This window comes from Megalops cyprinoides, chromosome 16 (assembly GCF_013368585.1).
Source record: "Megalops cyprinoides isolate fMegCyp1 chromosome 16, fMegCyp1.pri, whole genome shotgun sequence".
Lineage (NCBI taxonomy): Eukaryota > Metazoa > Chordata > Actinopteri > Elopiformes > Megalopidae > Megalops > Megalops cyprinoides.
The window spans coordinates 7,151,468-7,164,931 of NC_050598.1; the positions used below are offsets into that span (position 1 = coordinate 7,151,468).

The 13,464-nt window shown below is 46.0% G+C and overlaps 1 protein-coding gene across 1 annotated transcript in view; it reads right to left on the reverse strand.

Moving 5' to 3' along the window:
* Nucleotides 1-915: 915 nt before the first annotated feature.
* Nucleotides 916-13,464, reverse strand: part of arrb2b (arrestin, beta 2b) — a 38,139-nt gene continuing 25,590 nt past the window's right edge. Inside the window, exons 9-15 of the mRNA XM_036547790.1 lie at nucleotides 11,575-11,659; nucleotides 10,695-10,767; nucleotides 9,148-9,285; nucleotides 7,874-7,957; nucleotides 6,948-7,024; nucleotides 6,321-6,375; nucleotides 916-4,108 (exon numbers count right to left, since the gene is read on the reverse strand). Coding sequence (XP_036403683.1) covers nucleotides 4,009-4,108; nucleotides 6,321-6,375; nucleotides 6,948-7,024; nucleotides 7,874-7,957; nucleotides 9,148-9,285; nucleotides 10,695-10,767; nucleotides 11,575-11,659 — 612 coding nt within the window. The 3' untranslated portion in view covers nucleotides 916-4,008. The remainder of the gene's footprint in view (nucleotides 4,109-6,320; nucleotides 6,376-6,947; nucleotides 7,025-7,873; nucleotides 7,958-9,147; nucleotides 9,286-10,694; nucleotides 10,768-11,574; nucleotides 11,660-13,464) is intronic.

The window sequence follows — 13,464 nt, forward strand, 5'->3', positions numbered from 1 at the left end:
TCTCAGGTTCCACACAGAGTCAGAAGCAGTGCTCTTATCCATCTGGACTCTAATACACACATGTAGCTCAATGACACCCAGGATCAGAAAATGTTTTAAGCAGTAAATGCATGTGACTTTCCTTACTGGACGCATATATTCTTGCTGTCACGCTATGGGGCTTCTCGACAAGCAGTGGTGTGGTGTAGCGGTAAGGTGCAGGGCTTGTAGATGGGGCCAGCTGTCATACCCTTGGGCAAGTAACTTGACACGAAATGCCGTAACAAATACCCAGCTGTAAAAATGGATATCATGTAAAAACTGTACGCAATGCAAGTCATTCTGCATAAGAGCATCTGCTAAGCAAATGTGCTGTCAACAGATTCATGACTGTCCTAGACAAGCACAGTAATGCAACTGCTCTCTCACACACACACACACACACACACACAAACACACACTCTCTCTCTCACACACACACACACACACACTCTCTCTCTCTCACTCACACACACACACAGAAATAAACAAACTCAGAAACCATTTTGTATGTTAACTGTTTTTTCTTGTTTTAAACCTTTTCTAAAATGCAGTACAAAATAAAGAAGCAACATAGATTTTTTCCAATTTTTTGTTTGTCATTTTTAAAAATGCTTTTTTCATTTTTCATTGTCATTTTTGTTCCATTTTCTTGACTAAAATAACATATTGCTTATACAGTATCTTGGTTTTCTTAATATCAATATACTTTTTTCCCCAAAATTGTCCTTTATTGTGAATTAATTAAATTACCAGGTAGTAGTTCAGTTTTCTTTTTTTACTTTCAATTTTAGTAGTAGTTATTGTAATAGTAGCTTAAACTGTCCTTATAAAGTAACTGACTTGGTATGTGATAAACTGACATGATTGTATGTGGTGTCTTCTCTGGTACTCCAATTTAATCTGATGAGAGCTAAGATTTACTTGACTTGTTTACAGACAATTCAAACAACCAGCACTGATTAAAAAAAAGAAAACAAAAGAAAAAAGCATTTTGTATTGTCTGGAAGAAATTTTACCGGCTAACACAACATCGCTGCATTTCTGCAACATTATAGCCTTTGTCACAATTTCACAGAGACGTTTGCTGGGGGTAACACAACTCTTTATAACCACTGCAGCTGTGACCCAACCCCTTGGGCTAAAATTAACATGTCATCCCCTCATTTGGCATCTGTGTTTATGCACATGTATGTCTAACGCACATACTGTATGTAAACATTAAAAGAAAAACATCAAACCTCGAAAAGCATGGACAGTTTGTGAATTTTCACCAGTGATTCATGGCCAACACACTGAAATTCACTATCAGTTAAAAACAATCTTGGTTGTCATTCTCAAAACATGAAAATCTTGAATTGAAGAGAGAAACTTGTTGAATCCAGTGTGTTGTACTGTATGCAGGGGGTGCTCATCACCGAGTTATTAGGCGAACAAAAATTTCTCATTTTTGTCCAGTTCTGACCTGGTTTCACCCTTTTCTGGAAGGGGGGGGGGGTGTTAAACCCAAGATTAGGTTAAAATTTAGTTTAAAATTTCATGAAAAACCACCCCTGTCTCTTCTGTACAAGGTAAGAATCTGGTCATGCACAGTGAAAACCGATCTGATAAACTAGCCAAGTGTTAACAATCCCACTCCCATCTCTGTCCCTTGTGGTAATGAACTCCAACTGTATGTGTCTGCTAGCTACAACTAATCGCCACTGTGACTGAACTATTTCTCCTCGGTTCCTTGAGTTACATCCCAGCCCTGCAGAACCAGGGTTAGGAAACCCTCCTACTATGCACCACAGCAATATACTGAGCTGCTTGCTATCCACTACAGTGCAGCAATGCAAGATTGCCCTGAACTATGTACACTGTGCTGTCTGTTGACTGCAGTGCTCAGGACTACAGAGCTATGTACACCGGGCTCAGTCAGAGGCCAGAGCATCCTCATATTTAAACAGGAATGAAATATACAGCGTGCGACAATACAGCAGGGAAGTTTCAGGTTAGTTCATGTTTGCCTTTAATAAAAAATAAAATGAAAATTTTAAAATCAAAAAATAAAATGTCAACTTTTGTATATCTCTGGTGATTATAACAACAACAATAATAATAGTAACAGTAACAATAATTGTAGCTATAATTTCTCTGTTTGTCCCCCAGCCTCCCCCACCCTTTCCAAACCCACTCTCTTTGATGGATCAGAAGACGTGTTGGTCGCTGGCTTACTGGTATGGTCACGAAAAAAAAAAAACAACAAAACACGTGACCAAAAATCAATTGCAACTGCAAAGAAAACTCAGACCTGAGGCACAGAGGCAGCACTTACACTTACAAACACCAGAGGGCGCCAAGGAGCCCAGGACCCTTCTTACAGCACCTATATACATAATCATATACACATTCAGGGCCACCCATACTGGCCACAACACTCTGGCACAAAACATGATCCTCTTTTTATTTCTGTATTTTATTTTCCGACTCTGTAATTAGCATGATCAACATCCGGAGGACTCCAATTTGATTTACCATGGTGTAATATGAAACAACTGAGCTTTCTGCCTAATTAATCTTACAGCTGGATTTGTACAAAATCTTACTTGGAAAATAGTTTTGTTTTTGTCATTTTCTTGGGGTTTTTTTTGGAGAAGACTGCAAAAATCAAAGCTCATGTCAGTTTCAGGACCTGGTTCAGTAGTGCACTTGGAATGGATGGGTGCGCGGTAGCTCGAGAGGGCGTTTGTGCGTATGCGTGTCTGCGTTGCGGGCGTCTCGCCAAGCACGAGGCCGGCTAAGCGTCACAAACCGTCTCAAGTCCCCCACCTGTTTTGTCCTGAAGCGTCCACTTTTGGCAAATCACAAATTCAAAATGAAACAAGGAAAATTGTACAGGAAAATAAAAAATGAAAAAAAAAACCCCTCACACGGCACCATTAGTCATGCATCCTTGAACGGGCTGCCTGAGAGCGTCGCCCGCCTGCACGGTGTTTGAAGGTGTGTCTGCAAGTGCGAGCACGGGGCTCGGGGCTGGCGTACTCAGCCATACCCCCCCCCTTTTCCCCCTCTCTGCATCTCAGTGCCTGCCTCTAGTCTTCCTCTTCCTCTCTGCGGAGTCGTCGTGGGTGAGTCTGTAAGTTCTATACAAACATTCGAAAAAGTCACAGACGGATGGTGGGGGGGAAAAAAGGTGAAAATATTCCCGCTTCCTTTGTGGTCTTCCGTGTTGCTGATGCTTTGCTTACTGGATCTCCTCTGATGACAAGGCCACACTTTCCATTAAGTGGGCGCAAAGTACACCCTAAATGCACAGTAATTACACATGTACAAGTCTTTTATATATATATATGTATACGTAAGTGACGTACGCATCTGCAGGGAAGTACTGTGTAACTGCTATGCAAGTTTTGTAATTACATAAAAAGACTGAGCTTGAGGTTAGGTTATGCACTGAGGTTAAGGTTAGAGGTAGGGTTAGGGAAAGGGTTATAGTTAATGAAAGAAGGTGTACTTAAATTAACTGCAAACTCGTGTTCCACATTAGTTACTGAGTAACAATGCATTCTTAAAACAAAATTACATGGTACTTATGTAATTACATAGGTATATTGCCCACTTAATATAAAGTGGGACCTCAAAAAATGAAGGAACAAAAAAAATCTCCCCTTAACCATGCCTGTCCCCCACCCATTCCCCTCCCCCCTCCCAGCCGATAATGTTCTGAAATTGACAGTGATGGTCATGCTCTTCCCCATAATCCCCCCTGTCTCTCTCTCTCTCCGTTTCTCGCATGTGCTCTGGTAAGCTCTGCAAAGCCGAGACAATTCCACAACGCCATCGCATATGCAAGAATGGGAATGGAGTGAAGAGCGACGGGGCTTTTAAAAACAACGTGACCACACCCACTTAATTACATTGGCCCACTGGCTATTGACCACGCCCCTCACACCCCCCTCCCCTCGCACCCCCCTATTGGCTGCCTGCCTGCTTGGGGGGAGGGGAAGCTTAGCAGAAGTGGTCGTCCTCATCCTTGTCATCCTTCATTCCTTTCAGCCGCAGACGGGCGAAGTCCTCAAAAACGAAGTCGTCATCCTGAGAGTAGTTACTATGAGAGAGGGAGAAAGAGACAGAGGAGTGGATGACAGAGAAAGGGAGGAAGATAAACAGGTGGCAGAAAGAGAGGGAGTAAGAGGGGTGGGGGGAGAGGGAGAGGGAGTGAAAGAGGAAGAAGGGGAGGGACAGAGAGAAGGTGATGGACAGAAAAGAGAAGGTTAGAACATGACGATGGAAGGAGACCCTGGAACTCCACTGGGGGTCTGTGGTGTGAAGGTGTGAGGGAGTTATGCCCAATTTTCAAGCAGGGGGAGACCTTAAACATGCTACTTAACTGGCACAAGAAAAGATCGCTGCAGCACAAACTTCACCACCACAAACAGTAAATATAAAAGAAACTTAATACTGCCCATGTCCTGCCAGAACCAGACGCCAATGCAACTTTTTCATTGAACCCAGCAGGAACCAGTATGACTCAGGCCAAATGAACTGGTAGAGACCTGACAAGCAGGCCAAGGATGGGGCTGGCATTCAGTAACAAAGAAATACTACAAGAGGTTTGGTTTGATCAAAAATTTACAAGTCCACATTGCCGTGACATGTTTGTTCTAATCAGATGTATACTCTTTGGAAATTCAGCCATGACAGCTATAACCAATTTTATTCTAGAACAGCTACAACACTGACTACAGCAACTACAGCACTTCACATGAACTATGGGTAGCTTAATTCCACTCTTCTGACAGGCAATAATGCAAAACAGTTCACATTAGTGGGCTGGCCAACACAAGATTGAGAATTCAGTATAGTTCTTTCAGTGATAAGGTGTCTGTAAGTGCATATTGCTCCCTTTCTCAGGTATTACAAAGGACAAACCACAAGTATTCCCATCAACACCTGGCTAGAGTCCTGCAGGATTTGACTATAGTTCTGTCGCTGTAAACAGGCTTTTCAATACTCCTGGATTTTCAAACTGCAATACACTGCCATTTCCCCCATGTGGATAACTTGTGCACACCAATGACCTGATTCTTTGAACCATGCTGAGGAAATGAACTCAAACAGCCGACCAACCTCTGTGTGAATTCTCAGTCTCACCTATCCTTTGGTGTAATGAGTAACAGGAGCACAGATATCTTGCACTTTACCTGTGTTATACTTGACATGCTCCATCCAGCTAACATTATAGATATTTCGATTGATCCTGTGTAAACATTTTTCCTTGTCATATATAAAAAACACATATAGCATTAGCTAACATGTGAGCGCTTCAGAATTTTACATCAGTATCAAATTTTCACATGCAGGTTCTGTGGGCTGCACCCAAACAGTGCACCAAATCTCAGCACAGCAGGCTGAGCAACATGGCCGCCGCCAGCAATTTATAATGTTTCACTTGTGTGCCATTTTGCAACTTGTGAAAAATATTTAAACCATGTAATCACAAACCCCTGCACTGATTTTCATGAAATATGCCAAGCGTAATATTTAGTCTGCCCTATCAAGTTTTTTCAACAGACATTTCGGGGTCTGATATGGCTTAAGCCCGTCAAATTCCAGATAAAGGCTACAAATCCGGCACGGTTTATTCAAATCAGATCTGAGAGCACCACTGACGGCTACACGATCCACCCGGCATGTGTAAATATTTTACATGGCTTTGCTGACTTGTGGTGATTTTTATTTAAACATATGAAATTAATATTTAGATACATAAAGCAAATGATGTGGATTCAAGACACACTGCACACAAATTAGTCCTACTGTAAGGAACATTCCAGTAGACATTAAAGGCTCATTGGTGGCTGTGAGATGCCTTCTCTCCAGCTTACTGATATTCATCTGCATTCTGCAGGCATTTCCCTCACGGCCCTCGCAGAGGCCCAACCAGGAAGCGCGTGGCGTTAAAATGATTCTCACTGACTGTGTTACGCTTATCCGTAAAGCTGCTGAGACCAAGCGAAACTGAACACACAGAAATGCACAAACACACAGACCTGCAAACACGGAGACAGGTACAGGCGAGGCTCAACTCACAACCCCTTTTTGGGCTTCTTCCCTCACCCTGTGTATGTGTATTACCTTAATCACATCTGTCTGGTTTTGTCTCTTCTTTTCCTTGTGCAAATTAAATAAACAAATGTACAAAAATGTAGAATTATGCAAACCCACAGGCATGTGCAAACACACAGTTGCATACACACGTGCAGATATGGACGTACACTGAGACATTTATGCACACACACACATGTGCAGGCACTCACTTCGTCTCAAACTCTATCAGGTTGGTGTCCACAGGAACGTCTGTCTCTGGGATGGCTGTGGAACAAAATAACAGGTGACATTGCCCCATGCTTCCTTTCAACAACACCCTGGAATGAGAGCTGAATGTAGTGTCCAATGAAAGTGCACATTACTCTACCGGGAATGAGCGGCTAAACCCATCTAATTGACCTCATATCACATATTTAAGTTAAGTCTGCAGGGATCTGATCCAACACAATGTGTGCTTGTCCGTGAGGAACTGCAATTACCATATTACTTCAAATAATCTGCGCCATCAAATTACAACTGCACAGACAATGAGGGTTCTGAAATAGGACGCCATGGCAACTGCCCAAAGCAGTACGGTACCTTGCTACAATGTGTGGAAAGTGTGCACATGTTTGATAGAGTGGTATATGTGAAATCCAAACAAGAACTCTTTCTCTACATCAACATGACTGAATTCTCTCCACTTTTTGTCTGCTGCAGGTGGTGGATGAATAAGCATGGGCTAGCGAGTGTCTGGCTGTCACTGTGATTATAACTTACACAGCAGCTACATGGATGTTGCTGAGCAAAGACATCCTGTGGTTTAATTTGCAGTAATGAGAGGGAGAGAGCTGTACCTGACTGCGGCCTGGAACTCGGCTGGTCGGAGGGTTTGGGGTGCATTAAGACGAAGGGCAGCTCCACTGATACATCCCTTAGAGAAGGAGAAAAAAGCCAACAGAGAGGACGCAGCAGCGGAGTTAGCCTGCAAGAGACATGCTCCCGAAACATGGCCAATTTCACACCTATAACAGACTGCTGGAAATCACTCTCTCTTTTTATAGAACTGCAATCTGAGGGAAAACTAGAATGTTAAAGGTTCCAGAATGCTAAAGGCTTTGCCTGCCTGTGAAAGCACATTTCAGAGTGTTCTACCACAGTACTAACATTGTCATATATTATTCAGAACTGAGTGTGCTGGAATGATATGTAGGTCCTTGGGTTATCAGGAAACATCAGAATTTCACAGATTTATTCCAAATGAAACATTGTTCGACCCATCCTTGCATATATTGTACCAATCATCCTTGTTTAAAGTGATTTGGAACATGCAAGGTAAATAGATATTGACCCCCCCAAGAGAGTTAAAACAAATTTAAAGCTGCAATTGGACGTATGTCTTCACAGTCAACAGCGAGGCCAAGTGCTATTGATCGCGTTCCATATATAACCCAAGGTACCCTTTAACAAGCCTTATTTATCACAGTAAATCCATCACAGCTGAAGGAGGGAATACTCTCCCCTGCACCTGTGCATAAATCAGGATGTCCACCCACACGCAGGCAGACAGTCAGAGAAACAGGCTGTGTGTGTGTGTGTGTGTGTGTGTGTGTGTGTGTGTGTGTATGTGTGTGAGTGTGTATGAGTGTGTGTCAGAGAGAGAGAGAGAGAGAGGAGTGTCTACAAGTGTGTACACATGCGTGTTTGTGACAATATAACCACCCCCCCCCACCCCACATCCACACACACACACACACACACCCTCAGATACACACACACTTACCCGCCACGTGAAACGACCAGTTTGACTTTGACTCTGTAAGACACCAGAATACCCAGAACCTCCTTGTTGGACACGTCCTTCACTCTGTGGCACATTAGAGAAAGAGAGAGAGAGACAAAGTTCTCAACACTAGAGCAGAACAGAATACAAAACAATGTATTTCAATGATCCCTAAGGGGAAACTGAGTTGCCACCACCAGTAATAAGATTTGAAGCATAATCCAACCCCACCTTCACAGACATATTCTGCTCCTCATCTTTACTAAGCAAAGGTCCACACCAAAGAGCCTTTATATTACTATTAGGCAATAAAATGAGCTCATCTCAAATCCTGTTGTGGTTCAGTAACCAGCTCCACAGCAGATTTTCCTATAAACCACAGGATGCATGTAGCCACATTCCTCCCTCTCTCTGGGCTGAAAAAGCTCGCAGCACATGCTGGGGACCAGATTCACAGAGCAGCAGTGCAGAGGGGCATCGCCCTGCAGAAATATCAATGGCTAAATTGGCCCAGGACAGCAAACTGAGCGCACTCCAAAGCTCATGCTGAGAGGGTAGAAATGCCGACTCGTTCTTGTGAGCCTGAAATCAAGTACCCACTTAATTCTAATTGAGTGCCGAGGGGCAATAAAACACTCAGACGTCAAAGCGAGGAGGAATGCAGACATGAAGCAGAGTGCAGAGTGCTGTGAAACAGGCTCCTACACTTGATCAGGATACCCACTAAACTATGCAGCAAGCAACAACTTCAAATCGCAGATGCTTTCTGTAATTTATTCGGCGCTGTTGTCACAACATTTAAAATATAAAACATTTCAGACAAAAATTGACACAAAGTACAAAAGTATTACAAGCAGTCAAAAATTAGTACGAATATTGATGCTTTAAACATCCCTGCTCACTGAAATACAGTCCTATGACTGCAGGGTGGAGAGACGTAGCTTAGCTCTGGAAATTCTCTGGCACTGCAATGCACTATGGGTGAAGCTTGGAGAAGCAGTGTAATGCAGTTGTAATGCAGTTGTAATGCCCTGTAATGTAGTGTAATGCAGTGTAATGCAGTGTAATGCAGTTGTAATGCCCTGTAATGTAGTGTAAGGCAGTGTAATGTAGTGTAATGTAGTGTAATACAGTGTAATGCAGTTGTAATGCCCTGTAATGTAGTGTAAGGCAGTGTAATGTAGCGTAACACAGTGTAATATAGTGAAATAGTGTAGTTTATTACATGCAGTGTAATGCAGCGGGTGCAGGCAGTGCACAGGGGCTGTTCTCACATGGTGCTGGAGGCCAGGTTGGTGTCCTCGTGTTTTAGCTTCCCGTCCAGTGCCAGGCCCCTCTTCTCCCGGTTGTTGCTCAGCATGGGGGTGAGAGTGTACACCTTGCAGAACGTAGAGCTGGGGGACACTTGGTCACTGTGGAGGGGAGGGGACAAAACGGTCCACATCATACCCCAGGGCCCGCCTCCGACGTTACACTGTCCTGAGGCCAGACCCGATTCAACATGGGAATCCACGTTGCCACTGGCAGCGAAACTTTGAGGCGTTTCAACTGTCTCAGAGTCACACTGTCAGCCGGTGGCTACAATATCAGTCTGTCAGAGTTTGCAGAATTTCAGATTATACAATTTTGAAAAAGGCATCTTTACAATGGATATTTCTGGAGGAATAAAATACACAAATTTTCAGACCAATGGGCTAGCACACAGTCCCTTCTGGCGTTCCTATTATGTGTGAGGGTGTGATCATGCACCACATGAGCATGCTTAGGGGCAGGGGGTTGGGGTCAGCGAAGGGGTTGGGGTGAGGGTGTGAGTGAAACAGCCATAAATTGGGTTGCAGGGCATCAATAGGCAACAAGGGTGTTAAAAGAGCTGCGGGGGGCAAAACCAGAGCCATTGGGAGAGAGGGGAACCAACCAGAGCGATGCAGAGACATGAGGTATACTCAGAGTCTGAGACTCCAGTGTTTCCCTGCAGAGGAGTCCTTCACTTCAGGGGGGGGTTCTCAGATCATGGCCGTGACAGGGTCCTGGATTATTTGGGGTTGGTATCTGGGGGGCACAGGGGCAGTCCTAATGTTTTGGAGGGGCTTGGCAGTATGGGGCCTAGACCATACTCACCGGCAGGCCATGTGGCCCACAGACTTGATGTAGGTGTCACAGGAGTGCATCACAACATCTGCCACCTGCAGCACTGAGAGAGAACAACTGCTGTGACAACGCTAGGTCGTGCACAGGGACTGGCCAATGGGGAGGGGACAAAGGGGAGGAGCCATAAAGCAAAGGGGAGGAGTCAATTAGCTTAGCCAACAACAACATATATGAGTGGGGGGGTGGGTCCTGACATTACATTTGTCTGGTATGGAAGAGGACTACAGACCTGCAACCAGAGGAGCAGAGGCTTGTTTGATTCAATGGGGCTTTAATGGTAGAAGAAAGCTGATTGGCCAGGATGAACTGTAAGGGGTAAACGAGCAGGAACAGCTAGAATCAAGTGGGTGGAGCCAAGCAGCAATGACATAACAGGAAGTAAAGAAGGACTGTGTGGCAGATTCTTTTCTGTGTGCGATTGGCTAATGACAGACAGACTTCTGGAAGATACCACTGGTGCGCACTCAATCGTCAAATTCTCAGACGCAACCCCACTGTTTTTTAAGCAGAGACAGGAAAAGGGGATTTGGAAAGAAGGGAAGACAGGATGGGAGTGAGGGAGAGAGAAAGAGGGAGAAAGTCTGAGGGCCAGAGTGAGAGGAAGGAAGAGGTGGAGGAGCGGGAGGAACCCAGAGGGGAGAGTGGTGTTTGGAGGGGGCAGAAGGTTACTCACTCGGCCTCCACCTGTGCCACGGGGCATTTGTACTGTGCAGTGCTGAACAGGCAGATATCAGCGTACTGCCGCACTGTGAGGAGAGAGGGGACAGGGTGCAGGGTTACTGGGGCTGGGAGCACTGCAGGACACACACACACACAAACATGGAGACACACTCATGCGCTCACACACACACATGCATAAACAGGCACACACACTCACACTCACATAAGCATGCTGACCCAAGGACACACATACACAACTCTGTCTGATTTAAAGCCATAAAACTATTCTGGTCTGTTCTGACAGTGGTGGTCTAGTACAAAAGTCGCATTTTTAACCATGGAAGCTTTACCATTAGGCAATGCTATGGCTAATCTCTCATGCTACACTGCAGCTGTGATGTGACAAGATTAATGTGATGCGTTTGTGCTTGGTGGGTGTTGGATTCAAAAACATATAAAACATATAAAAACAGGATATTACATTATGCGTGTTTTCTGAGAGATGGAAGGCAAGGTGTTCAACCACAATGGCAAGGAAAAGAGATGAAAAGAATTCTGAGATCCCTGAAGGGCGCTATATATACACAATCCATTATTAAGACGCTGCATCGGTCCAAAGCAGCCACTGTGGTACTTGAATTCTGCTGGATAAAACTGTGTCCTTGAACATATATAACATTAGCAAGCACACACAGGGACAATGAGAATAATATTCTGCTTGGTTAATGCCAAACCAAACCATGTGGGATGCCGACGGACCAAGCACACAGACACAGGCAGGCCAGCACAGAAACACTGACTGCAAAACAGGAAGGAGAGAGGGACAGAAAGACAGACAGAGCGCTGTAAAAGGAAAGGAGAGGAGGGTACGGAGCATCTCGTCCTTCTCTCACCGGAGATTTTGACACGCTTGACAGTTTTGGTGGAGTTGTTGGTGACGTGGACGTTCACGCTGATGGGCTCCCCGTGGTAATAGAGCTGAGAGACGGAGAGAGGGAGATGAGAGAGAGAGAGGGGGGGGGGGGGTAATTACATGAACCGTCCTGTATGAAGAGCAGAAAGTCTCGTGGGCTTCACACTATTCAAATTGGTAGCGGGATCCCTGCGGGTTTGCTCTGGGCTGAATGTATGAATGAAAGCCAGGATTAACCCGTGCTCACCGTACCTGTGCCCCCGCAGATTTCTGAGCTCCTCCACTGCCCTTTCACCTACAGCACCTGAATTCCAGCCTGTTGCTGTTCTGATGTACCCCTTAGGTGTCACATGTGGTGTGCCTGTGGTTTCACACTGATTAAAGGCCTTCTGCTCGCTGGCCAAGTAATATGTAACGTTGTTTCAGTAACGAACTACATTTCCCAGCAAGCAAAGCACAAGTGACTCCAATATGACTACGTGCCAGAGCCAGGTGATGCCTGTGTGAAACTGAAGAGATTTATTTTACAGTGATGTAGTGTAGGGCACAGATTCTCAGTGCTGGTTTTGGGGAGCTAAAGTAGTGGTCTTTCACTCCAACTGATCTCTATATATATATAGGGATTAACTTATCAGTTAGCAGCAAACTAATATTTATTTGACATTGTATAATTTAGCCTTCACTGTTACAGATTCTTGATGACCGATATGAGCTGTTGAGAGAATGTGTTTGTGCTTGCGTGAAGATCAAATTGTTCAATATAATATCATGAATTTCCAGCCCATACATACTCTCAGTAAAGTGGTCTCAATTATGCATGATTAATTGAGGTTAAATGACTATTTAATTGTTCCATGCCACACTGAAGTATTGCAATTAATCAATTAAGCTGAGTCTTTGTGTGTATTACAGACTTGTTTATGGGACTCTTATGCAGAGGAGTAACTTTGTTATTTGTTTCCTCCACAAACCAATGTCTGTAACGAAAAAAACCAACAAGAGTTACCCAACAGTCAGTATCAGATCAGTGATCATTTGGTAGCTCAATCAAACCTAATTAACAGAGTTCAATTGACATGTCTCATCTCCAGGTTGAGTGTTGAGAGCCAATGATGTGGTGAGGCAGGGAAGGGCGTGGCAGGGAAGGGCGTGGCAAGAAAGGGCACAGTAGGGCAGGGCGGGGTGTGGCAGGGCAGGGCAGGGAAGGGCGTGTCAGGGCAGGGCAGGGAATGGTGCAGCAGGGCAGGGCAGGGCGTGGCAGGGCGTGGCAGGGCAGGGCAGGGCAGGGCAGGGCAGGGCAGGGCGTGGCAAGAAAGGGCACAGTAGGGCAGGGCGGGGTGTGGCAGGGCAGGGCAGGGCAGGGCAGGGCAGGGCAGGGAATGGTGCAGCAGGGCAGGGCAGGGCGTGGCAGGGCGTGGCAGGGCAGGGCAGGGCAGGGCAGGGCAGGGCAGGGCGTGGCAAGAAAGGGCACAGTAGGGCAGGGCGGGGTGTGGCAGGGCAGGGCAGGGCAGGGCAGGGCAGGGCAGGGAATGGTGCAGCAGGGCAGGGCAGGGCGTGGCAGGGCGTGGCAGGGCAGGGCAGGGCAGGGCAGGGCAGGGCAGGGCGTGTCAGGGCAGGGCAGGGCAGGGCGTGGCAAGGTGTGGCAGGGCAGGGCAGGGCAGGGCAGGGCGTGTCAGGGCAGGGCAGGGCAGGGCGTGTCAGGGCAGGGCAGGGCATGTCAGGGCAGGGCAGGGCAGGGCGTGGCAAGGTGTGGCAGGGCAGGGCAGGGCAGGGCAGGGCGTGGCAGGGCAGGGCAGGGCAGGGCGTGGCAGGGCAGGGCAGGGCAGGGCAGGGAATGGTGCAGCAGGGCAGGGCAGGGCGTGGCAAGGTG